At 48.8% G+C, this 26425-nt stretch overlaps 2 protein-coding genes across 7 annotated transcripts in view; both read left to right on the forward strand.

Annotated features, from left to right (window-relative positions):
- The window catches only part of LOC105693639, a 42414-nt gene extending 26617 nt beyond the window's left edge, over window positions 1-15797 (forward strand). For 2 of the 6 annotated variants that reach the window (XM_048657306.1, XM_048657307.1), the window contains exons 3-20: window positions 4121-4416; window positions 4487-4813; window positions 4890-5306; window positions 5390-5749; window positions 6470-6752; window positions 6830-7518; window positions 7585-7986; window positions 8071-8799; window positions 8896-10779; window positions 10863-11173; window positions 11253-11715; window positions 11808-12101; window positions 12181-12433; window positions 12524-12873; window positions 12951-13245; window positions 13333-14021; window positions 14124-14513; window positions 14627-15797. In XM_048657306.1, coding sequence (XP_048513263.1) covers window positions 4121-4416; window positions 4487-4813; window positions 4890-5306; window positions 5390-5749; window positions 6470-6752; window positions 6830-7518; window positions 7585-7986; window positions 8071-8799; window positions 8896-10779; window positions 10863-11173; window positions 11253-11715; window positions 11808-12101; window positions 12181-12433; window positions 12524-12873; window positions 12951-13245; window positions 13333-14021; window positions 14124-14513; window positions 14627-14662 — 8468 coding nt within the window. In that variant the 3' untranslated portion in view covers window positions 14663-15797. Of the gene's footprint in view, window positions 1-1572; window positions 3244-4120; window positions 4417-4486; window positions 4814-4889; window positions 5307-5389; window positions 5750-6469; window positions 6753-6829; window positions 7519-7584; window positions 7987-8070; window positions 8800-8895; window positions 10780-10862; window positions 11174-11252; window positions 11716-11807; window positions 12102-12180; window positions 12434-12523; window positions 12874-12950; window positions 13246-13332; window positions 14022-14123; window positions 14514-14626 lie in introns of all 6 variants that reach the window. The other 4 variants (XM_048657303.1, XM_025746237.2, XM_048657304.1 and 1 more) reach the window with 4 other exon arrangements.
- An 8325-nt stretch (window positions 15798-24122) lies between these two features.
- The window catches only part of LOC105693638 (transcriptional activator cubitus interruptus), a 44461-nt gene continuing 42158 nt past the window's right edge, over window positions 24123-26425 (forward strand). Inside the window, exon 1 of the mRNA XM_048656648.1 lies at window positions 24123-25680. Within this exon, the coding sequence (XP_048512605.1) occupies window positions 25412-25680 (269 nt within the window). The 5' untranslated portion in view covers window positions 24123-25411. The remainder of the gene's footprint in view (window positions 25681-26425) is intronic.

A 26425-nucleotide genomic window follows, 5' to 3' on the forward strand; every position in this document is an offset into this window, starting at 1 on the left:
TACGTTACCACTGTTACCAAACACCAGAGTACCGTGATTCCACTTACCTTTCGCGGAAAAGAGATTCTAACGACACTCGTTGATTCTACGGTGGACGTTATTACCGCTACAGAATTTATCACCGATACCGTCGTCGTTACACCGACTGCCACGATTCCAACACCCGATATCAATTCTCTTCTCCTGCTGCTTCAGCAACCACAACAGCAACCTCAATTGCCACAAGGAAACCTTTTCGATCCTCTCTTTTCACTCGCACCAGCTCCCGCACAAAGCAATACCTTACCCGGGGAAGTAGAACGAAGACATCAGCCCGCTGATTCGGACTACAAACCGTCTAGAGATTCCGATAGTTACGAGGACAGCTCATCCCATGTGAGTAACGAGAAGGAAGACCGATACGAAGATGGAGAACGCCGGCATAGGCCCAGAGGCCGTAAAAATGGCAAAGTAAACCCAAAGAAAAAGGAGGAACCAGTAGAAGAATCTTCGGTAGTTACGCTCTATGTATCCGGTCGACGACCTGGTGAATTCAGCACCGTATTGAGCACCGTTCGCGTCGGTGAAGATGCGACGACAGCTTCCAGGAGGAAAAGAAATACCGACATACCGTCCCCTGCATTGAAACTCGAACCTTCGAGGGCACCAGCTCTTCACGCTGCACCTGAGACCGTTGAAGATATCCTGGCGATTGCGGGAAGCGAAGAACAAATTGGCGCACATTCGCCAACGCAAAGTCTTGAAAGCGTTGTGGGTGACGTCGGCCGACACATCTCAGCGACTATGATCCACGCCTAATTATAAGCTCGTTACTCTCCCAACCCTTAATTATTTAAGCCGATTATCAGCGTAAGTTCCCGAACCTCAGAATCCCGCCCCTGATATTTCCCTTTCATCGTCCCTGATATTATCCAAACGATCACGGCGTTTCCCTTCAATATCCTCATCGTATCTGCGGCTCCGAATGTGTCAAGTGATAAGGCCGGGACAACTCGAATTTTGATAAGAGGGAAAAAAATAATGAAATCGCGATCGTGATAAGTCGACGATCCGCGTTTACCTGGCTGCCAAATTGCGAAATATTTTGTGAAGATATATAAACGATTCCGAATACGTCCCTTGGTCCCGCAACCCATCGTCTCAGGCTACCCTCATATCTCTCTTTAGATCCCATTTCATCTTTCGCTCCGTCATTATCCCTTGCAATACTAACAGCCGCCGTATGAGCGCCCAGAAGGCACGTAGCTCCTCCGACACGAAACTCCTCTGACAACATAAAAACTACATGTACCAAATAACAACAACTTCAACAACAACAACAACAACAACAACAACAACAACAACAACAACAACAACAACAAAAAACCAAAACTGTAATTATAAGGATATAAAAATAATAACTCTACTAAAACCGTATATACCTCTATACAAAGATTGGAAAGGTGCGAAATAGTAACCTTTAACCTTGCGGAATGATCGCACCAGGAACGCTTTGGTACTGCGCACTGCTTGACACGAATGCTCCTATATTATTTGAAGAAATGGACAGGCGAACAGAAATACGACTTTCAGATCAAACCCAAGAATCCTGGAAGCCATTCTTTGACACGACGTTCCCCAAGACTACGGCTAGCGAAATTATCGGCGACGACCAAGACGATAGTCGGGAGAAGGGGGAAAAATTCCCTGGGCTCAATATCGAAAACGAGAACGAAGAGGCGAATATCTTTCTCTTGAACCGACCCCGAAAAAGATTGCGAGTTCGAGTTCCGGTAAATCGGGGCGACGGAAACCACAAATTAACCGTGGTTAGACGCAAGCCACTTAACGGACCTTTTTCCGAAGCCCAACAGGCGCTACCGGCACCCCGTAGATTTATAGTTACTCGAGTAAGAACACCTGCGATAGCCAAAACGATCGAATATGAGGGGCGAAATGATGAAACGAGCGAAAGTAGTTTCGAAAGCTCGACGGCCCCTCGACGCAGGGTGACTGTTACACGTCGGAGGAAAATTCAGCCCACATCTACCGACGATGCACCAATCAAGGCAAGGGTTACTCGTAAAAAGCTCGTTAACGTACGACCGATTCTACCGGTAACACCAACCCCGACACTAACACCGACACTGGCGATTATCACCGCTGGATTTTATGGAACCTCGGAAGACGACGAAGACGAAAGTGAGGAAGAATCGGATGACGATCCAGACCTGCAGGATTATAGTCCTGACAGTTCGGAGGGCGATTATTTTACCGCAACCGTGACACCCGGTTTACAAGGAACCACGCTCGATTCGATCGAAAATAAATCCAATGAAACCTCCATCGACGAGGAGTTTTTGCTTACTTCGAGCACAACTGCCAGCTCTGCAGTTATTCTGACGGATCATTTTTTCCTACCGTCAGAAGAGGAAGATTATTACGACGACGAAGAATACGACGAAGACTCCAAGGGCGAAGGGATTTCTTCAACGACGGAAGCTACCGTTCCTCCGTTAACTACGAAATCAGTAACTCCGGAAAGTCCCAAAGATCTGAACCCCGAGAGAAACATGTCTGGTGAAGAAAAACCCTTTGTCACCTTGGAAAGCCCTCAGCCGATAGAAATTCCAATTATTACACCAAACGTCGAGTCTTCGACACCCGCGAATTCGCTGGAATCAAATTCAGATGAATCTAATTTTAGTAGCACCGCTGAAGATGCTACCACCGAACCCTCGAAGGATATATCAAACGTATCTGTAACTAGTCTTCTCGCGACGCGACTATTTCCATCGGCTTCACCCCCGGTCCAAGAGGACGCAGGGGTCGACTCTTCTACCGAATCTCTGTCATCACATTCGACTCCCCTTTCTCTCCATCCAACCCCAATTCGAACGGATCCGACTCCATCTCAGTCTTCGACTCCGGCTTCGGTTTCCGAATATATGACGAGCGTTTATTATTCCGAGACAATAGTGACCTCGACGAGATTGCGCACGTATACGTACGTGGTTACAAAGTTGAACAGACTCGAGACGGAAGTAACTTCGTCAACTGCGGTACGACCCAAAGTGACGACCCTGACACTGACCGTACCTGTCACTGCGACCCTTCCACTCGCCGTTGTAGCGACAGAATCAACAAGTTCGTTGTTGACGACACCATCACCTTCTCCGAGAATATCACCGGCGACGGAGCCAGCATCGAAGTCTCCAAACGACCCCTCGTCACCCACGTATAACCCCGAAGTGATTGTCGACGGTGAGTATCGTTTTTTTTTTTTTTTTTTTTTTTTTTTTTGTTTTGGTTTCGTTTCTTACCATAATTCGCTTAGGTATGTCAAGAGAACGCTAGGAACTAACACGGAGGACGATCCATGGCTTCGTGCGGGACGTTTATAAATCTTTGTACCGAGCCTTCCCGAGATAAAAATATTCGGTCGTCGATCACGTACTGCGTACAAATGATCCGCTGAGTTTTTTTTTTTTTTTTCGAAAAGTAAGGGCTCATGTGCGCGCGTATGGACTTGCGTTGTTTTTGGAATGAGCCGAATGATCAGATATACAGGGGAAAAAAATCTTTGTACAATATTAATTTCACTTTCTTATCCGTGTTCAATGGTACGTATGTATGTATCCCCTTACATGGTACGTATATGTATACCATTTGTTCCTGTAATATACATGCTCGTATACATATCTACATTCGTGTTACGAATACTAATATATCTTACGCACCATTAAAATAATTTCTGAAATTTGTTCGATAACTCCGTTCGGTTGCATCTCCAACTACGCGGATGATTCTCAATTGGCTTTTGGTATTCTAATCAACAATAATTGAAGAAAAGGGACTTTTTCCATCCAGCTGTAATTTATTCTACGCCTTTAATCCACCTACTCGCGTGTCTCCAACCACGCGCTGTGTAAATACATACAATATTACGCCTAATTGTAAGTCAAACGGAGAATTAATAATCTATTGTAAATACCTATGCGCTGTTTCAAAATCCTCGACTCGCGTCGATTCTACCATTGAAACCTTTGTTCTGTCCCGTCCATTCTTAATTGTCATAGCCTATTTTATGAAGAGGAATGAAAACTGGCGAAATATAAAAACACAATTTTACCGGGGACAGATGATAATGCGACTGAAGATCCGGAAGACGATGAACAGGGTAGACGTTTTAATCTAGCGACGCGAAAAATGTCCAACGGGGTAGAGGTGATCGTCGCCGGACCGACGCAGCTCCACGTGCCGAGGTGGGAATCGGCGAGTCCCCCCGCGACGCTGACGTTATCCGACGCTGTCATGATGTTAATGCCGCGAGACAAGCCTCAGGAATTTGTGACGAAGACATGCGCAACGACTTTCACCTACTTGACGACCTTCACCGACCAGGACGGCTCGGCTAGGGTCTCAACTCAACATGAGGTGAGTACATAGCTCATCGGTGACAACGAGCAATTCGTAATAATCGCCAAATCCCACGCCACAATTACAGGTCGTCTACAACACCGCAACAGAGGAAAGACATATCACCGATCCCGCCATCCCGGGGGTCGGTTTCACCCTTGAAGCTTCACCGACACTCGGCACCAAGGTCTTCGAAACTACATACGCTTATCTCGACCTTCCCGTCGAGAGCCGCGCTACGACTGTCATCAAAAACACCGTCACGGCACCACAAAAATATCTGGACCTCGTCCTCGAACCATCCGAAGCACCTCCGCCGGAAACCAATACTTACCTAAGCACAAGAACTCTGGAAAGAACGATCACCGAGAATGGCAAGGCGACGGTTCATTCGATGAACGATGTCGTCACTCGGGTGTGTAAAATAGAATAACGATTCCCGTGATTGAACGTCGAAAAAATCTTCATAGTTACGTTATTTCACTTTTTAGCTAGTTGTTACCGGGTCTGCGGGATCCCCACGCTCAACAACGAGTAGCGACGGAGCTGGAACGGAATCTACTCCGACGAAAAAAGGGTCGTCAATGTCAGAGGATCTGGAACCTGAGATCGTCAAGACGTACTACGTAACGTATAGTTACTACAGTACGTTTTTGGAACAAGGCAGCACGGTGATCAAGACGAACGTCGCCACGTCTTCTGACGTTGTGACAGAGAAAGGCCCCGTGAGAAAAACCACCGGTATAAGTGAAACGACGTCGGAGGTTGAGAGCCCCGCAACTTCCGAAACCTCCGTGACCCCCGTGATCCTCGAAACTCCTACGATTCCCGCGAATACAGAACCGATCCAGATATTTGCCACTAAAACGTATCTGACGACTTTCACTTACTTCACTACTTTGCTGCAGGTATATTATCCGAGATTCGTTCGGATAAGTTGATCGGTGGAAAACCTGAGGTAATTTTTTATTTTCATTTCTTTGGACTTCAGGCTGGCGAAGACGGCGAAACTTCGACGACGGTTTCATCCCGATCCCGGATCGTAGAAAATGTGGTAACGGAATCCATTACGCCTAGTCTTTTGAACGCGGGGTACATGAACGTCCTTTTGACTACATCCCAGTCTCAGAAATCTGCAATACCGGCAGATAAGCCTACCGAAGCGAATCAGGTCAACAATGTGGTAACAGGCTCAACGATCATCTTCTTCGACGAGGAAGACCGAATCGATCCAACTTCTACTTCTACGACATCAGTTTTCCCTGCAACGGAAACTGTTGACAAATCGTCAGTCTCACCTGGACCCGAAACTCGTCCAACGACTCCGCCAACGACCGCAGAGGATACAAAGGTTGTTATGAAATTCCTATCCTAAAAAGTTGATGACCAATTGAAACTTTGAATACGAGATGAAAACTCGGAATCCGGGATGAACGTAGTGTTTCTAAATTCGTACGGCGAGTTGAGCGCGTACCGATTCGTTAGTGCCGTTGCATTTTGCTTGCGATAAGTCAAATTTACCAAATGCTAACGAGTTATGGATTTTCAATTAAATCGAGAGTTGCCAAACCAGAAAAACTCCAAGCCTATAGCCTTAGATTGTTTTCATAATTCGTGTCGCAATTCGACATTTTTTTTAGGGTTTTCGACGGTTTTTTTAGGATATTCTCAGATATTTTAATTTCGGGAATCCAAATCTGAAAGCCAACTTGATTCATCTATAAAATTGATCAAGTTATCGTCAATTTATCGCGCTGAAATGTGAAAAATCAAGGATATCTCGATAGGATTTATCGCCAACTTAATTTCATTGACGGCTATCTCATGCTTTAGTGATTCTTTTTTTAAAAATTGAAAAAAAAAAAATTCAAACACGGTGGTTTATCAGAATAATGGAATTGAAATTTCCAAAACACGTTTACGTGGTCATGTCTTTTTTTTCTAACACAATGGATAAAACGAAATGCGATGCGCGAGAAGCGCGAGCATGCAACGCTAGTTACTTACGAATTTCAAACGATGCCGATTACTGAGCGGGTGTGAAAAATGTAAACCTTTTGTTCCGTCAAAGCAGGATCCTGAGACGAGTACGGATGCTCCCGCTGACAACAACGGCTCTTTCGGCTCTCTCGGTCCCTTCGGTTCTTTCGGAATCAACGGTCTTTCCGCTTTGGGTCCGGTGATCACAGCAATGGCCGGTCTCCTTCAAGGAAAAACATCCGCAACCCGTCGAAATGATACCGCCGAAGACGCTCAGGATCACCAAGACACGACTACCCAAAGATCTCCGATCTACATACCAGTCTCGGAATTCGCAGACGGTGATATCGAGACCGCCGAGAGCCAGAATATCGGTAAATGGAGATTCGTCTAGTCCCTAAAATCGAAAAATTGATCAAACCCCTGTGTACATGTATAATCTTTCCTTCAGGCAATCGTTTGGCAAACTTGAATCGCAACTATATCCCAGAAACGCGTCACAAATCTTCGGCTAGTCTAGCAAATGGTATTCCGATCTCTCCTGGAGAAGTTATAACCGCAAATAGCGATGTCATAATCGGGAAACCCGGGAGGATCGGTGGGCCTAGACCACCACATACTTATAACCGAGAGGATGAACATATGGGCATCAGACCACCGCCGCCTCCGTCACAAGCACTTCTCCAACCGGTTCGTCCCCATGTCCATAGGGCAACTCCTGACCACCATGAAACTCAGGTGCAAATCCTTCCAGCGCGGCAGGTTTTTGAAGAACATTTACAAGTGCCAATTAAGTATGGGAGTTCTAGTGAACCTCAACAGAATCAAGCGATACAAAAACATCCGCAGAGGCTTATTTTGAGGACGGATCCGGGACACGATGTCATGGTGAACGATCCGCTCCTCAAACCACCAGCTTCTCCTGGATTATCGAAAGAACGAGGAAAACCGCATTCCAATACCGATCGTAATCCGGTACCAGACCCCAATGAGCCCGTTTGGAGTCCAGAGAAATATAGAAGACCCTGGAGCCCCAAGGATCCGCTGAAACCAGTCGAGTCTCAGGACATTCGCACATCGTCCAGCGGCAGTCAATGGATAAGGAACGACTCGGAAGAGGCAGCATCGACACCTCTGAAGGTAAGAGACATCTGGAAAGAAATACGAATGGCGATTTCTGATTGAAAATATGTATCGTGATCTCAGGTACACGGTTCCTTGGGCAGACCGGATTCCTGGCCACAGAACCACGATCACAAATCTTCAGAGAAGATTGAAAAATACGAGAGACCGCCATGGGCTGAAAAAGATACCCTGGCACCTGGGAATACCATCCATGTTGATGGCTCCTTGACGCAGCCAAAAGCACCGGAACCAACTAGTATAATTCGTCAGGTGGTGCCTCACGTCATCGACAGGGACACAGGACAACCTCTACTCGTCAATATTCAGCCCAGTCAAGTCGCCAACGTTGTAATACCCCAGGGTGGTAACCAGGCTCTTATTTTCGGAGACACCAACGAACCCCATATCACTGGCCAATATTTCGACGACCCTTCACCCTACCCTGAACCGGAAGTCGCGCCGGGCTTTGCCGGCGTTCAAAAGGTGCGCTTTCGAAAATCCGTCGATTCGCTTTTTATAATTTTTTCTTTTTAAGAATGCAACTGAGATTTTCTATTTACCCAACAGATCGAACATTCCCCGCAATATTTCGGCCCGGACAATCCATCCGAATATATGGTGCCTCCGCCTACACCACAAATCAATTTTAAACCGTTACCACAACCTCCCGGTACTCGTTCCCCGGGGCATTACGATCGTCCTGGACACCTCCACTCGGAAATCTCGCAACGGCCGGGGCCATCAATGGTGAAAGACTACGGGCAGCGGAGACCAGGAGCCCCACCATCGTCACCTCCGAGAAGAACCGAGGTCGAGACACCGCCGCATCGTTACATTCTGCTCGGCAAACCTTCGGGAGATTCAAGGCCGGCGAATGAGATCCGGGGTGACGGTGTGTCCTGGAAATTGAAAACCGACCGAAAACCCGTCGTTCCGCAACCTACGGCACAGTCGCGACCCCAAGGACATTTCGGAGCGACGCAAATCAGACCGACTGCGAAGCCTCACAACCGCGATGTCTATTTGGGAAGACCAGGAGTTTATCCGATCAGGAAACCACAGTACCCATCCATGCAACCGCCTACTCCGCCAACTTCTTATAGACCACATACCAAAAAGCCAGACACGAATCTTGTGCCACCGAATTGGACTCCGCCTAAAACAACATTTAACAGGGAACAGACGCAGGGCGGACAGGAAACTGCGAATGATGTTAGCATCACTGTTTTGGGTAGCGTTTCTTCAAACAACGAAGAAACGATCACGTCTCAAATTCTACATCCGCCGCCGGTAAGGGTAATTGTTTTCAATGTAATCTATAGGGTATCAATTTAGGGATAGAAAATCGCTTACTGTATCTTTTTTTTTTTTTTCAATTTGTCTTTGATTCAGTTCCAGGTGAATATTATTCCCGCTGACACGTCAAACGATAATCACCTGGAGAAGATTGATCCAGGCACCTCAGGATCTACCGAGTCGCTCCCTGTGCAACAAAGTACGGGAGAAAATTTGCCAACGGGTGCTGTCGAGTACCACGATCCTTCGACGGATCCCAAAAAAAATCCCGAAGATCAGGCGTATTATCCACACCTCCTAACGGTAAAACCAGAAGTACAGAGCTTCGGGCAGATTTTACCCAATGCAGAAGATGACCGCGTCCCTGAGATCTGGAAGGTCAATACCCAAACCGAACGTTCAACACTGAACAACGATTCGGAGATTGGCGAGTCCCAGCCTGTGGGAGTTCAGACACATCCGCCAATGAGAGGAGACATGACCCCTGAACCAGACACGGACGACGATAAATCTGAGGAGTTCGATTTTCCTGGAAATTTTGTTACGCCTGGGACGAAAGACAGTTTCGGTGGGGTTGGGTCCGTGACAACTGTTGTCGGAAAACCTCTTGAAGTTGAACAAGGTATCGGGTACGGGCAACAGCAACGGCAACCGGGCCAAGACAACTTTCCGCCTAGTAAAGGATCGCCTTTTACCCACCACGAGAGAGAACCGGCGATAGTTCAGGGTGTTCCTTTCCGCCAGGATCCACATGAGGTCAAGAGACCTTACGAAGGCCCCATGATCGTCAAAGGTAAACCATTCGGGGTCTACGTAGATGGTCATGTGAATGTTGTCAGGCCATACGGTGTTTACGATCAGCGAGAAACGCGACGGCCTACCGTCAATCACGACGTAGTCCAGGGTGTTCCATTCGGACATCATGGAAACGAAAAAGTGAAACCACAGGCAACCGTCCACGAGGTTCCGCCCCCACCACCGCAGCGCAATGAAAACGGTAAGCCCTCGACCTTGAATCCGGTGGATCGCGGTGACGCGATGGATCTGAAGCCACCACCGGTCACGGTCGTTTTTCAACAACAGCATCAAGGTCAGGGATCATTCGGGACCAACATGAGAGTACCTACCATTGAAAATAACCGACCCGAACCGACGTATACGAGACAGGAAATTCCGACCATGCCGCAACCTCCATCCCCTGAACTTTCGCCGCCAGCAAAACCCTCGACTAACAAAGATTTCGATGTCGTGACCGGAAACAGATCACAACCTAGTCTAATCACGGGCTCTGGAAATTATTACGAAGACGAAAATGGTTCCGAATTGAATTTGGCAGAGTCAAATTATCAAATACCTCACCTGGTTGTTTCCAGTGGTCAATCTAGACCGGAAGAAACGGTCGGATCTTTCCCTCAGCGTCGTCCGACGTTCTCTCAAGATGTCGTCACGGGACCCAGACCCACGTCTGTCGGTCATTCCCAGCAACCGAACGATCGCGATGACCTTGAGTTTTCCATGCCAGTAGAAAACACCGGAGATGATAACGGGGATAGCGATACGCAGACCGAACGACCCCCGAGCATGTTTTCAGGGACCACTAGAAAAACACCAACGCAATCGACCGAGTTGTCGACGAATCTTGCCGCACCTAAACCAGCTGGTGAAATCCAAAAACATCGAGAAGTTCCGACCAATGTTCGTGATCCCCTTGCGACCAAGGAGCCTACTCCAACGTCTCAATCTAGGCAGAGACCGAGGGTTCCGTACCGCGATATGATGCCACCGCCTTTAAGACCCGCTGTTGGTTTTCATGGGAACAAGGCAAGCGGAAACGAACACTCTGGTCAGAACGAGGGTCTCGAACCACCGCCACTGCCTACGGATGTCGTGGGCATGTCACCACCACCACCGAAATATAATCCACCGGAGGAGACTACCACCGTTGCCACGAGACCTTTCCTCGTCGAGCTTCTGTCCCAGGTAAATACGGAGCCTCTTTTTCTTTCGTTTAATTTACGTTACTCACTTACGTTTGCGTCGAATGAATTTATCTTTGATTACAGGACATGGTCCCCCCAGCTCCATTCGCGGCAAATAAGTCGCATCCGATGCAAGATGTGGTGACCGTACAACCAGCTGTTACGGTATCCGGTTCCGTTCGAAAAGCGACCGCATTAGCAAAGCCTCACGTACCTTTTGCTCAAGACGTGGACGACGCGATTCCTGTTGTCCACGGAACCGTCGACCTGCCCGTTATTATCGAAATGCACGGACCTCGGCCTCTCCAACCCCCCAGCTTGGCACCGGAAACCAAAAAGTCCGAAATCGTCAGTATTTACACCGGTAGACCCTTCGAGTCGAAACCGATTTCCAAGTACGTTACTTCGATAACTAAGAACGAAAGATTTGATATAATCGATATTGACATTATCTTGTTATTCTCGTTGCTGTAGACCATCCGTCCAGCCAACGATTATCACTGCAACTAGCTTGCCTTCGTCGTCGACGGTCGTACGACCCCTTCATACGGATGCTATAGAACCGAGTCGGACTTCCACCTACAGTGCGATCGTTCGCCCAACCAGATTGACTTCTCTCGTGGCTGAGGTTATCAACGAAGATTTACCGGCGACCACCAAACGTCCCGTGCGTCCAGGATGGCCTAGGCGACCGAATAGACCTGTTTTCCTGCAGCCAAGCGAAGACATTGATACTCCATCGTCGACCGTAAAACCGACACAGTCTTTATCGAGCGTTGTCAGCTCCGTTGAAACAGTTGCAATGACAGCGAAATCTTCGTCCAAGACATACGAGGCACCACCTGCTAGAACAACAACGCGAGTAACGGAACCTGAAGTCCGAGTGACGGCCGCTCAAACTGTCAAGGAATCGTCGCACAGTGAAGCAACAACGCAGGTGAGTTATTTCGAATATCAGTGTGATCGGCACTTTTATTTCTCCTTCGATGAATTACCGAGTCTCGCTAATTTCAAAAACTTGACGAATAGTTACCACCGAACGAAACCGACCATGAAACGGTCCTGTACGTCGTGACAACCAGACTCCCATCGGTGTCCTCGTCTACGACGAGGACTCTTTTATTGACCAGGACTCGCACGCTTACGTCAACGACGGTAGAAACGGTGACCGAAACGTTGCTGCAACCCGCAAGTCCCACGACTATTTTATCTTCCTCTACGGTGATAAGACCGATAATTCGCATTTCGGAAACACCGGGCGAAAACGAATCGATATTCGTCGTCATGAGTGATCAGAATCCCCCTGAACCAGGCGCAGAAGAGGTATATGATTTCGAGTAATCGTCGCTCGAATTATTTCGACGGAAACTACAACGTAAAACTTAACGAACGTCTCGCACAGGTCGAGGCTGAGTACGGGGACGAAGATGCGGAGGCGACCAGGGACGAACAGGATACGGGGGGTAACGAGATCCACCGCGTTTTAGCGGGAGGAATCCTCGGAGCGCCGGTATTCCCTCGGGAACCATTCGCAGGTCGGTGCGTTCCAGAATGTAGATCCTCCAAAGCTGAAGTATGCTCGGACGTCGACGGTGACAGCAAATGCGTTTGTAGACCAGGATTCGCCCGTATGTTCCCCGACCGACCGTGCAAACGTGAGTGATCATTTTTTTAATCCTAACCCATTCGACTGATTCGAAAAAATTATCGTCATCGATCTCCACTGAACGAGACTTGTTATCCAGCAATTTACACCTACACCTTACGCGTTGGACTGGATCGCGTTGGCCGAGATCCGGTTTCTGCGTACGCCTCAAGTTTGAATAACAAGTCATCGAACGAATACCGTAAATTAGCCGAGCCGACGAAAGAAGCTTTGGATCGTACGATGATGCAGAGTGATTTGAGGGACCTTTACAGAGGTCTGGACGTCGCTCGGTTTACGCTCGATCCGGCAGCAGGCGTGGAATTCCACGCTCAATTCAGCGAAAATGCCAACGAGACCCGCTTGAAAGAAGTCGTTCGAAAGTACCTCGTTGGGAATAACTACAGTCTCGGTGGAACCGAAGTTTACGCATCCAGAGACCTCGAAACGGTGAGTCCTGGACAAGGTGTTCGACAAGTATTTCGAGGACCCCAGTACCACCTACAACATTTGTATTTTTCTCCAAGGTCGACGCTATGGACTTCGACGAGTGCGCTACGGAAGAGGGTGGCCCCCATCACGATTGTTCACCTCACGCGGCATGTTTCAATCTTCGAGGATCGTACCAATGCTCGTGCCAAGAAGGATGGGCCGATCTTTCGGACAACTTGCCGGCCTATCCCGGAAGAGTCTGCTCTCAGGCGCCACTGGGTTGTGCAGCTTGCAACAATAAAGGGCTGTGCGTTGTGAATACCAATGGTCAAGAGGTCTGCGAGTGTTTCCCATGGCACAGCGGACAACGTTGTCAAGTGAATCTGAAAGGTGAGGGTCCTCCAAGCTTCAGATTGAATAATAGCGTGAGCGAATCCGGATGTCGAGATTTTGAATCCGAAAAATCTCCATTTTTAGTTCTCCTAATCGCCCTCGTTACTACCGGCATCGTTTTACTGGGTCTTTTGGGGGCCTGCGTGGGACTCGCATGCCTTGGAAGACCAGGTCGAAGGTCGGGTCACCGTTTCAGCGATCGTCGGGCTATAATTCCTGGCGGAGCTGGTGGTGGAGATACCAGCAGCGAGGGTAGTGCCGCAGATTTGGCGACGATTCCCCATCACGTTCCTCACGTTCTGCCGGCGCCGCCTCAAACCGTTGCTCCGGCTCCCCCGAGCAAACGACCCAAACGCAGCGTTGCAAGCTTCGCTCCGTCGATCCCTGGGATCCCCGCCCATTCGAGAGGTGCTCCTCCGGTAAACCGACCGCGTGATAGCGTGAGATCGAAAGGAGGTGCGGTAAATACCGACGAACAGAGGGACAGATCATTGACGGTGATGATACCTCGTGCAAAGTATCGGTCAGCGCCTCAGTCCCCACAATCACCGTCTAGTTTCAAACCCCCCGTTGGTAATCTGGCAGCGGACGAAAGAAAGTTATTGAATTATTTAGAAGGCGGACCAAGACCGGAAACTAGGAAACCTAGCTTGGTAGGAGTTAAAAGAGATTCCGTATGCAAGGAGATAATCCTTGATCAGCAACAGGGAACTCGAGCTTCACCTGCAGGCGGACATCTGCCCGTGGGCGCTCTAGTCAGCGCTGGATTCCAGGTGAGTCGGATAACGGAAAGGTGTATAAAAACGAGAAAAGGAAAACAATCATTCAAACTGATCTCAAGTTCTCGAAAACTAACTAAATTTATTTGTCGACAGGTTTCCGCAACAGTAACTCGTCCAGCGGATGCGGAATCTACTTTGGCCCGTTCCTGTGGTGAAACTACGGTAGAAACATCGACGAAAATTCTTCGCAACAGCGACATACTTAGAGGTGACCTTTGTTCGACTCTTGCCCGGTCTTGCGGTGAGACAACGATTCAAGCACCGACGAAATTGTCAAGGGTTGACCTTGGCGAGGCGGGTTCAACCTTAGCCAGATCATGCGGTGAAACGACCATTCAGCCGCCAACGAAAATGACCGAAGATCATAGGAGCAGCAGAGAACCTCGGGATAACGCGAGCGATGGGCATACGATGGCAGAACGTGACGTAGGCGGTACCCTCAGAATGCCAGCTCAAAGGCCGCCGTTCTACGATCCTGATAGGGTGAGAGAAATTGTTAAATATACGAATTTGGTTTGATATTTTCAACCAACTTATTTTTAGAAACCAGAAAAAAATTTTTTCATTGATTATTTTTTTTCTTTTCTTTCCCTCAGGCCAGCGACAGGGAGTCGAATTTCGATTCTCTGTGATCCAGCGACGGAGCTGAAAAAGCTCGTCTGAAGGATCGAGGAATGAAATTGAAAGGTCGCCAAGATCCAGTCGACGACCCTGACGTCGATAAAAACTAAGTACTAAATTCGTTGCTGCCAAATAATTCCCCCAATCCTCCCTCTCCCTTACCTCGCTCCCGACTCCCGTTTGTTCCATATCGCCCTACATCACATTCCCTCCATCGCCCAATACTTACCTAGATATACCTACTTACGTACATATATTTATGGGTATCTAGCAATAAGTATATAGGTAGATCCAGATGCGACTATTTATTTTATATATACCTATATTACGTGTAAGAATATCTTTTTATACAATTTTTTTTTTCTTCTCGAGACGCTATACCTCTTTATTATATACATATGTATATTATCAGAAAACCCCCCCGACAAGTGAATGCGACTATGAATACATATAGAAAAAAGTATATCAACGTCAACACTTCTCTTTCTGTACAAAAAAAAAACACGCACGTAGACGTGCGGTGTACACCATTTCTGCTAACCCGTACCTAATACCCGTACCTATGACTATATTAAAGCCGCGTTTAAGTTTGTGCCAAAATAGAACCAATGAAAACTGAATGGAAAACATTTATACATTCGGTTCTGCATGTCGAACATATGTATAAAAAGAGAACGAAACTCAATCGATATACACCTAATCGAACGTCGGAATATACCCATAATCGCCACTTGTATGTGGTTCTGAACGTACGGGACGAAGAGAATGAAGGAAAACTAAAAAAATCATCTAAAAATTACCAACGAATATCTGATGGGGGCGAGCTCAAATATTGAATATATACATATAGAAATATATACGTACCTATAACTCAGTCTGTATGTTATGCACAGCGTAAATAATCTTGGAAGATAAACGGCAGAGTACGATGGCGGATCTGATATTATACGTATGTATGTCGAATACTTGGAAATATTATTTTCGCCAACGTACCGCGTCGTATAGTTATTGCTGTTATTGTTGTTGTTGTTGCTGTTTCCGTTGTTTTAGTAGTCTATTATAATAAGATTATACATATACACAAGAAAAGAAAATCATTGTATAATAATAATAATAATAATAATAATAATAATAATAATAATACAATTATTACCGTTCTAACGTCTCCACTGTACACGACGAATGAATAGTTCATGTGACTCAAGTTCGTCACGTCGCGGCGTCGCCCGGCTCCGTCGTATCTGGGCGGGATGTACCGAATATCGAAGCTTGCCATAGACAACGCACTTGTATGTGATTACCATTGATAATTTGAAGGAAGTCGGGCCACGTTGCGACGACAAAAACACAAAAAGAAACTCACAAGCGTTTAAAAGAGAGAGCTAACTCTGCACAGCCAGTGCGATGATACACAACGAGAGAGGCTACGTATGAAATCGAATAATAGAAACATCGCGTTACACATAGTATAGTTTGCTTAACGAGTGTATAATATTAAATCTAAGGATCGAGGAATTTATCAGCTTCTACGTACAATGCGGGACTCGAATTAATCATTTAATTCTGTTGTACATATATATTATATGATATGCCTCTTCGCGAAGCGCTTTTACTTTACTGATATAATCGAATATTATTATATCACACTTATATTGCAATACGTGAATCATACGTTTATTATTATTACCATTGTTATTATCATTACAATTACTAGTATTATTGTGTGAGTTTGACTTTTTTGTTTATTTTGTTTTATTTTTTTTTTTTGTTTCCAAACAACAAATAGTTATACTCATATATCATGCATATATGCACTCACATATATATATATATATAAGTATATATACATATATCTATATATGTGAACTTGTATAATTGTGTGTATAGTATAGCAAAAAAAGACGTCTGTATACTTGTGAAATTTTAATACAAACTAACACTTAAAAATAACTCAAATGATGTCTGAAGATTCGTTCTTTTTTTTTTCAATTCCAAAATTCAATTTTCAAAAGTCTACATTGAAAGGGGAGAAAATTAATTTTTTTTCAAGAATTTCTCTCTAGTTTTGGTTAGGTTTTACATGGTTTTATGTAAAAGGTCCCGTGCGTGCAGGCGTATCTTAATACCAAGGCTGAAACGAGGATAGAAATTTTCAAGAAGTAGAAACGTTGCCGTGGCAGGACGCATGAAGACAACGACGACGACGACGACGACGACGACGACGACGACGACGACGACGACGACGACGACAACTTGATTGTTACGTGAACAAAAAACAGAGACGTGCCGGCAGTACGCGGGACCAGATTCGATGCGTTGTACTAAAAACTTAGACCAAAGATGAAAAGGTGCAGCGGGTATAATATGTGCGCGCATGATGGTATAATGGGTCCTGTCGGATTCATATATAAACTATGTATATTCGGCTACACCGAAGAAATGTTAAAAATATAGGCGACGTAAGACATAAATATTCAAAAATACATGTGTCCGACCCATGTGCGATGGGGTATACACATGGTAAATACCTAAACGAACGGTTGAATTCAAAGGATAAGAAAAGGATCGCCGAGAGGATCGGAAAGGCTCACTTGGTGTCCAAAGTCGAATGGGATCTGTGAAAGAATTAGCAGGTATGCAAGCGGTATACATACATATACGTGTCTGACGGAGTAGCAGGTAGTATACATACCTGCATGTATGTATGTATATGCATGTATGTATACCTACTCGTGTGGATATTCGGTAATATTGCTAACTAGCGATACGCATGCAAGAATCATCGCACACACGAAGAGCGGTCGCAGGTAGAGGGATATTGGAATTGCACGTATACACGTATAGAATAATAGGGGAACCAGCTGCCGGTTGAATATGTCGAAGAGTAAAGTGAGTCGTCAAGTGCAGCGACGACGGTTGGGGCAAGAAGTCACAATTTCATCCTCCTCTGGTCGTTCCCGTTCTCGCGGAGGTGCAGGTACCGCGCGACCCCCGTCTTCCTCCGCGTTCTCCGCCGCAGGTCCGGCCGCCCCGCCCGTCGGATGGCCGACAGGTGGCAGAAGGTGGATCGCGCGGACCTTCTACTTTCCTCCTCTCTTCTCTCCTCATCCTATTTCTCTCCCCTCACTCCCCCCCCCCCCCCCCCGACGATTCTTACCCACGAGGTAACCTCGCTCGCTCTCGCGTAGTCGCGGCAGGCCACGCCCGCGTCGCAACGATTCCCCCGACGGAGGGGAGAACCTTGCGCAGAGTGGCCGTGCGGCCCTTGAGTCGCGCGGTATCGCAACGCCGAGGGGCCCGTTGGACCGAATCGGGACGCACCTGAACGGTCAGCGTCTTTGGGTCCGGTTACAAGGATCGGTCCCTCGTCCGGCCCCGAGCCTACGCGATTCCTTCCCACCCCCGGTTCGACCCCCCGCAGATTCCAACGTTTCGAAAATTCGTCCGTTTGAAATACGGCAGACCTAATTTACGTCTGGAAATCTTCAGCCCGAATACGGTCGAGTGTCGGGTGTGGGACTTTTTTCCCTCCGGACCAGCGCATATGATCGACGAGAAGAGAACCACTGATGGTGAGAATGATTCGCGGAAGGACCCCGAAGAAACTCGGTATTAGGGTTCGCCGCTCGTCCTCGTTCGGTTTCTCTTTTTTTCCCTCCTCTTCACGTATACTGCAGTTCGCCTCCAACTATACAAGCACATCTTCACATCCGTGATTTCCTCGCTTCCAACCGTTCGATCGCGCCTCTATGATTCACGTGCGGTTATCGGACACACGGCGATGTTCCGATGTATCGTTCACTATCTCATGTCGCAACCTATTGAATTGATACCTTGATTCGAAGACCGTTATAGATCTATGGTTATAGTATCCCGGATTCAGAAGCTGCGCGATCGAACCCCATGCTGCATCGCTGGGAATGGGGAGTGTCAGGAGGGAACTCTTCAACAAGGTGTCATTATGCTCCGACGTCACAGACTATATTCAAAATGAAAGGCGTATCTAACATTCATTGAAAGGGCAGGTGTAAAATGGCACGTCGAATGATTTAAGCTCGCTCGTTAAATGTTGAAAGGAAAATTTGGCGCGCTGCGGCAGCGTCGAGGGGAAAAGCTGTGGAAAAAGTGGAGGAAGAAAAAATACCGCGCGGTAATTAGGTTCGAGGAAGAAATGCCCATTCGGTCACCGCGAACGAAGCCCATTTTCAACGGTCGCCCGACAGGTGAGCCACGCTGCGGGGTCGATCCGCGTGGGGTCTCGACCGTGTCAGGCACCTACGGGACTAAATTTTTCTCATCTTCCCGACGGGTCCTCGTTCGCCCTCGCATGCATAAATCGAATCGCAGCGACGAAGGATCGGGATTTTACATCCAGGGGGCGTAGCCAAGCCGGTAGGTGCCGGCACGGTGGGTGACACCTGCGGCGCAGGAAAGCGACGAACGATTTATTCCCTCGTCGTCGTAACTGGATAATTTGACGCCGCTCGGCTCCGAGTGGATCTACAGAGGCTAGGAATCCGTCGCCCTTGCTAGCTGCAGTTAGTATACACACACGTATACAGGCCGTCACCTACACCTAGAAATAAACTACACAGCGCAGGCGGCCTTTTTGCCGTTCGGGACTCGGAGCTCCAGCTCTGGCTCGTTATGGCGCGCTTTCTATGGTTCGCTTTTCTAACCAGTATGAGAAGAATTCAGTTCTGACCCTTGGGGCCTAATGAAGACGTCCTGGCTCTACGGGGCCGTTTTTGAATCCCCTTTTTACAAAGGGCCAAAGTCGACCATTATGCCCGACTCTGGACCCGAATCGCGCCGTCAAAGCCTCGTACACTGCGCACAGTTTCTGAAAAGGGAAATCTCGGAAGCGAGATAATGCCGCACCGTCGGTCGTTCCTCGGGAGTCCTTCGCTTCCTTTCGCTATTGGTTTCCACGTCGAAGGCTCTACGACACAAGGTACGGAGATCGGCTGTAAAGAGTCCAAGCGTCACTTGCTTTTTGATCTCGCGGTCCCGTGAACGAGAGAAAAAAACGAAAGAAATACGCGTCCTGAAATTGCAACTTGAAAAATATAAAGGAACATCGTTCGCGACGGTGCGCGCCGGAGTGTGGGGGACGAACGCCACCGCGAAACATCAATAGCGCAATATCTATATTACCTACTTCGAACTACCCGAGCGTTTGATCCCCGAGCATTTCGTCGCGCGTGATCAGGTGCAGCGCGAATGACCCGAGTCCCCGGGGTCGTGGGAGGATAATATACCATAGAAGAGAGCCGGGTTTACGAGCTTCCTGGATTCGCCACGGTGGCTTCCCGAGGTAGCTATACAGATCCTCATAATTAGCGCCAGGCAGAATGATGGTCCCTTTGTGCGTCAGTTCTATGAGCTGCTGCTGGAGGCGCGGGAACAACCTGATTACCAACGACGTCAGCTCGTCCGCGTGCTAGAAAGATGAATAATGGTCACTTCGGTTTCCTCCTGCTTCAACGGCAGCATCACCGGCAGCGGCAAAGAAACCCCCCTCGGGGTCTCGCGCTTGCCGAAGAACCGCTGCATCCAAGTATACATATAGACGCCATAATTTGTGAGAGATATTTCAACTCCGGCTTTTTGTCCTTCTCCTAACTCCTCATTCGTCATTTATTTATCCTCTCTTATTCGTACCGCGCGAAAAAATTGAAAGAAAACTCTTCGAGGTGCGCCGTATGTATGCATCGTACACAGGGACGACGTCCCGCTAACTCCCAATAACCAAAGTTCCTTCTCCCCGGTCCCACCGTGCGACGATCCGATTCTACGATCGGCTTCGCCGTTGCAACGTATTGTATACAGCAATTAGGCCTGGGAACATCTTCATCCCGCGCGCGGCACGGCGGCGTCCTCCCCAGTCACGATTACGGTAGAGGATATACGCGGCGCGCCCCGTACCACCGAAGATCCAAACGAAGGAGGAGCGGTTTTTAAGGTAACGTCCACAACGTCGATCCGCCGCGCATATCGTACTTGAAATTTGTACGTATAATACGGAGAAGAGAAGAATAGGGCCAAAAAACTGCCGACCAATCTCCGTGAAAAATTCAATCGATGCATCGTCGGTGGGGGGGGGGGGGGGGGGGGGGGGTATTCGCAGTTTCTTTATTACCTGAGCGCGGGCGATCGGTGACTGGGCTTTTTTCAACGTTAAATTAATTTTCTCGTCCCGCAGTTGTTTCAGCTGCTCGCCTCTTTTCATATATTCCGGTAGTTTTCTACGTTCGCAACGTCGGAGATAAATGTCCGATCGCCGCTAGACTTTGGGTTTTTTGTACGTACGTACCTGTGACGTAGGCGGTGTAGCTTCGGCCAAAGTCGAGGCTGGTAACGCGGTATATACCGTAGTATCACCCGACTCATCGTTACCCGCGGGTAGAAATAGAAATGGAAACTGGGCGCGACCTGGGATCGGGAATCGGGGATCCTAAGGAGGATACATAAATAAAGGACAGGTGGATTACGGGCAACCGCCACAATTCTCCAGCCGAATATCCAGGCAGACATCTCTCCTTCGGCAACTCGACCGGTTTCACGCGACGCAGCGTGACCCCCGCCCTACGCCGCCTCGTAGCATTACGAAGTTTAGTACGCACGTATTATTACGGCTACCTGTTACGCCTGCAGTACGTCTCAATCCCGAATCATATATCCGGAATACGTATGAAATTCATCCTTTCTCGGTACGGTCGTCGTGCGTAGCGTTTTCCGCAGCTCTTCGTCCGTATAGATTCATTTGACCGATATAAAGAGAAAGACGAAAGAAATTTCATTTCGGAGGATTACAACAGGATTCAAAGATATAAATCCTTAGGAATGAATACAGCGCGCAGACGAAGGTCAAGTGAAAAATCTTTGGGAATTCTTGTACACATTTTCTCTCTCACCTTCTTTTCACCCTAGTTGCGAAGTTTGTATACCTAAGATCGTTGCGACTGCGGTCGGGTGTGTGCGTATACACATACGGTAGGTACGTACTATGTATAGAGGAGGTTTCGGGGATCATAGCGAGGTATCAGCTCCTCTTCGGAAATCCCAGGAAACCGGGAACAAATTATCTCGTCAAACGGCTGCGGTGTGCGTCGGCGAACGCGGCCGATGGTTAGGTTTCGCAGGAGGAGGGCGTAGCTGTTTCTAGCTCGGGTCCAATCCAGTTCTCTTCGTGGTCTATAACTAACTATAACCCGGGGCCTAGCGCCCCGCGTGTCGGCGCAGGCGGCTCTTTTCTTACCTGTGGAAAACGACGACGAGGAGACGAACGAAGGAGTCGTCGACGCGGTCGCCGCGGTATCGCTGCTGCCCTGGGTCCATGGGAAGCGTGTGGAGGTGTACGAAATACCCGTACACCTTACGTACACGCACACGGATTCACGCGCACGCACCCAAAGGGAGAAAATGAGGAGGCGGTTAATGAGCGCAAACCGCAGGGGGCTCGAAAGGGCGCTGCGCTCGCCCGACGAGAGAGAGAGAGAGAGAGAGAGAGAGAGAGAGAGAGAGAGAGAGAGAAGAAGAAGAAAAGAAAGCGGAATAAAGAGAAGAGGAAGATAAAGACCGGGACTCCGGCACATTCTGGGAAGGCTGAACGAATAACGCCCGGCTCTATATTCGGATTACGACTTTTTGGGACGCAAACGCCACGGGCATCACCCGATCCCGTAGGAAACCAGCACCCGAGGGAATTTTTCCTCGTTTGTCACTCCGCAGGGCGGAACTCTCATTTTACGTTTAACCCCGTCTCAAAGAAGTTCCCGCTCTCGCAACCCCCTTACTCCACATTCGTACCTATATGGATACACGTACGCAGCTTACATGTATATGTACATATAACTTACATATGTATACTCAGATCTTGGGTATTTATATTTACACATACTTGTAGCTGTTTGTGCTTTTCGTTCACGCGTCTTGTGTAAACTATCTCGACTGGGACACATGGGATATACGAACATACAACCCCGTTTGCAGTACCGGTTAAGCGGTCGCGGCGCGTACCTGCAGCACACCTATATGCGTACATATATACGTATAAGTCATAAGATGTTTTTGTTTACACGAAATTACATGGGATGCAGACACATTATGTACGCGTACGTATATCTATATATCTACATAAAACTAATACAGATGCATCGTACCCACCATGAACCTGCGGCAGCGAGCAGCCACGGTGTAACCGCTTTTTGCTCCACCTTGGTATATAAGATCGCGGCGAAGAGAAACGCGGCGAAAGGGCGGCGTGCAACCGACGGGCCGGATTGGCGGTGGGCCCCCCCCCCTCCCCCCCCCCCTCTGTACTCCCCCATAAATCCCCCTGTTCCCTCTTTTCACCTCCTCGAACCTCTTCGCCACCGCCCCCGGCTCGAGAAAGATACAGAGGTGTGTAAGTAACCACATGTACACACCTTCGACGACCGCGTGCTGCGGCACGAAGCGAGGAAGAAGAAGAAGATGAAGAAATGAACGAGATGAAAACCAAAAAAATAGAAGAAGAAAAACAGGGGCACGGGGGTGGGGGGGGGGGGGGGGGCGGAGGTGCCCGAGTCAACCAGCCGTCCGCGGATTCGATTGAATCATTACGATGCGGTAGGTGGTTGCGTGGGTAACGGCGAGGGGGGATCTCGCCCCTCGGTTGGCTCCGGCGAGAGCGAGCGGCTTAATGACTCTATTCCGCACGGTCGTCCCTCGGTTCCCCGTTCACGAATCACGCGGTGATCCGAACCGAGTCCTAAAAAATCACCCGATGCACAAGCGTTAAAATCCGGCGGTGTTGGGACAACCGCGCGACCCCGACGACGGTGGGCGTAGCTGACGAAATACCTCGCGAAAAGGACCCGGGCGAAACTCGACACTGCAAGGAAAAACAAAAGCCGACGCTCCGAACGCGCCGTCTCTGATCACCGGAAGTTGTTCAAAAGGAAAACTCAACGCCGCTCATCTTTCAGTGGTGATTTCATTAGTTTGGAAATTACATCGCTCTCAATGGCGGTAGAAACGTCGTCCGACGATCGCGCGACTTTCTTTTGTTCGGACAAGCGATCGAGTAATACGAGGTACAAAGGGGTGATACGGGGTAAGTACGTACGTTCTAGCCGAGTATCTCGATACGAATGAAAGACAAACGCTCTTATATACGCGGGGCACTCCCGTGTACACCACCTCGCGCAATATCTCCGTCTCTACATCCTCCCCCGTTCCCTCTTTTCGGTCCCTCCCGCTTCCGAAGAAGAGGGAACCACCTCGAACATCCCACCAGGTACCGTGTCGCGAAGATGAGGTGTAAGTCGGTCCTTGTCGCGCAAGAAGTTGCGTACGGAGGGGAGGAAACGCCTGGTCTGTTCCAGCAGCGCGAGGCTGGTGCTAGTTGAGTTGTCGAGCTGACACGCGCTTTCAGCCGTCTCTTCTCTCTTCCTCTTCTTCTTCTCCTCCTCCTCCTCCTTCTCCGCGTGCTCGTTTTCTCTCTTTTCCATCGTTCTCCACCACTCTCCGGATATTCTATCCCTCTTCGTTTGGCTCGCGTAGTTCAATCCCGGAGATCCCCTCTCCCTCTCCCTCGCACTTATTTTGAGTTTTGTCTCCTCGACTCTCTCGCGCACAGGCGGAGAGAACACAACCGAGAATGCCTGGCCGCCCCTCTCTCCGTTGAGGACTCAGTACCGCCATACCCGTCAAAGCGTAAGGAGCGCGATATCACCCGGATACGTTTCCCGTTAACAACTTCGCCGAAAGTATTGCTGTTTCCCTTTCACACTCGACAGATTCACAATAATTTCGACCACGCTGTACGAAGCCGTTCCGATACCTCGTCTACGATCGACAAGTGCAAGCGCGAAAATGACGCGGGCTGTTCGTAAAAGGAAAACCAAACAACTCGCCGTGGTGTCGAATTGAGAAAAGATGATGATAATCATTCGTCGAAACTAATCTCAGCGAGTGCGGAGGTATGAGGAAACTGGCGGACGGTGCGCTTATTCGTCATTTCTCGTATAACCGGTCATCTACGATTCGTCTCTCGTCAGTGGATAATAAATAAAGTGCAACGAATTGATCTGGTTTTGTTTCGTCTCGTGGATGCAGTCGCTCAACTACATCATCTTCTTTTTTTCAAGTTTTTTCAAATTCTATCCGGGGGTGAGAATGTAACCGCATCGTGTGTCGGCTCGTTGCAACGCGTATGCGCGCGTACAGTTTTCGGCGGCGAATCGTAACTGAAGGGTGAGAAAACAAGAGAGAGAAGTGAGGGTAAATTCCCGTCTACGTGTATCGTGGTCAGGATTAGTTCTCGTCGAGACGCCGTCGCCGGCGAGAGGAAGCGAGATGCCGGTGGTGCCTTCGACGAAAAGACAGGAAACACCGTAGACTCCGAGGGTCGTCACGAGGCCGATAACGAAGAGTCGGAACCGCGCCGGCCGGCATTCGAAATCCGCGATTCAAATCCGCGGACAAGAAACCGCCGAGGCGGCGATGCGGACTTTGGCGACGATGACGGATCGTCCACATCTGCGGGAAGAGGTGAGGAACTACGAAGAGGCTTGAACCTCCCGCATCCCCAGTCGCAACAATTCGGATTACCCCGAGACAATTGTTGTTGGCGAATTCGACGAGTCCTAAACCGCGACGAATCGTTGCCGGAAGTTGAGACTGCGTTTGTCGACCGCATCGGCCACGGAACCAACTTCGCGAACCCCGACGAACCGCGGAGGGTTTCGCGATATTTAGAAAATAGCTGCAAAATGCCGGAGAAGGAAGTTGCGTACCACCAAGAGACCTTCTCGCTGTTACCTCCGCCGCCACCGCCGCCCCATCATCATCATCACCACTCGGCTTTTCACGCCGCGTTTCATCCCCATGGACATCCACCGCCACCGTTTCATCCGCATCACGGACCGTCGGCTCACCACCCGGCCGCGGTTGCGGCGGCGGCTGCCGCCTGGGAACATCACGCCGCCGCAGCGGCGGCAGCGGCGGCGGCGGCGTTTCACGCACCGCCTCCTCATCATCCGTAAGTCGAATCACCGTATCTGTTCTATTTGTTATCCTTTCGGATATCCTCGCGTAATATCGAGTCCGCGAAATCCGAACTAGCCGAACTCGTTACATGGAAGAGCCAAAACACCATCATATAATTTATCGCGGTAGCGTATCTCCTCGCCTCGCAATAGTCGGAAGGGGTAACCGGATACTCACGCGGTATCAATTCTTTGACGGCTTTGCCCCGCGGCGTACGGTGTATACGACAACAGACTAAACACCAGGCTCCCGTCATCTCCGGCGAAGTAGTTGATATCTGCGGATGAATATACATATACGTACACAACGAGTGGGAACGGCGTCGGGTTGCGCGTGAAGAACTATCGCTGCAGTTGTAACGCGACTTACTTCGCGATTACGGTACGAGGCAAACTGAACTCCACCGAACTGCGCTGCGGAGTCGAATCGCGGCCGCCTTGCGCTCCGACTATTGCCCTCGCGGCGTTGAACGATATTCCACGCATCCCTCGACCGCACTCCCGGATACACACGTGTGTCGTATTATTATGTGTTGCGAAAAAGTCGGAAACGATCGGGATTTATTTTTGGAAATTTTATTGCCCGTCGGACGCTGCAACGGCGGACTGTGAGCCGCCCCTGCTACTGTACCGCTGCACGCGCCTTCGATTCTCACGTTTTGCGTTCGCCTCGCGGTCCAAATGTCGTTGAGATTCATTTCTCTGCGAGACGACTCGCGGGTTATTTTTATCGCGACT

This window comes from Athalia rosae, chromosome 6, assembly GCF_917208135.1.
Source record: "Athalia rosae chromosome 6, iyAthRosa1.1, whole genome shotgun sequence".
NCBI classification, from domain to species: domain Eukaryota; kingdom Metazoa; phylum Arthropoda; class Insecta; order Hymenoptera; family Athaliidae; genus Athalia; species Athalia rosae.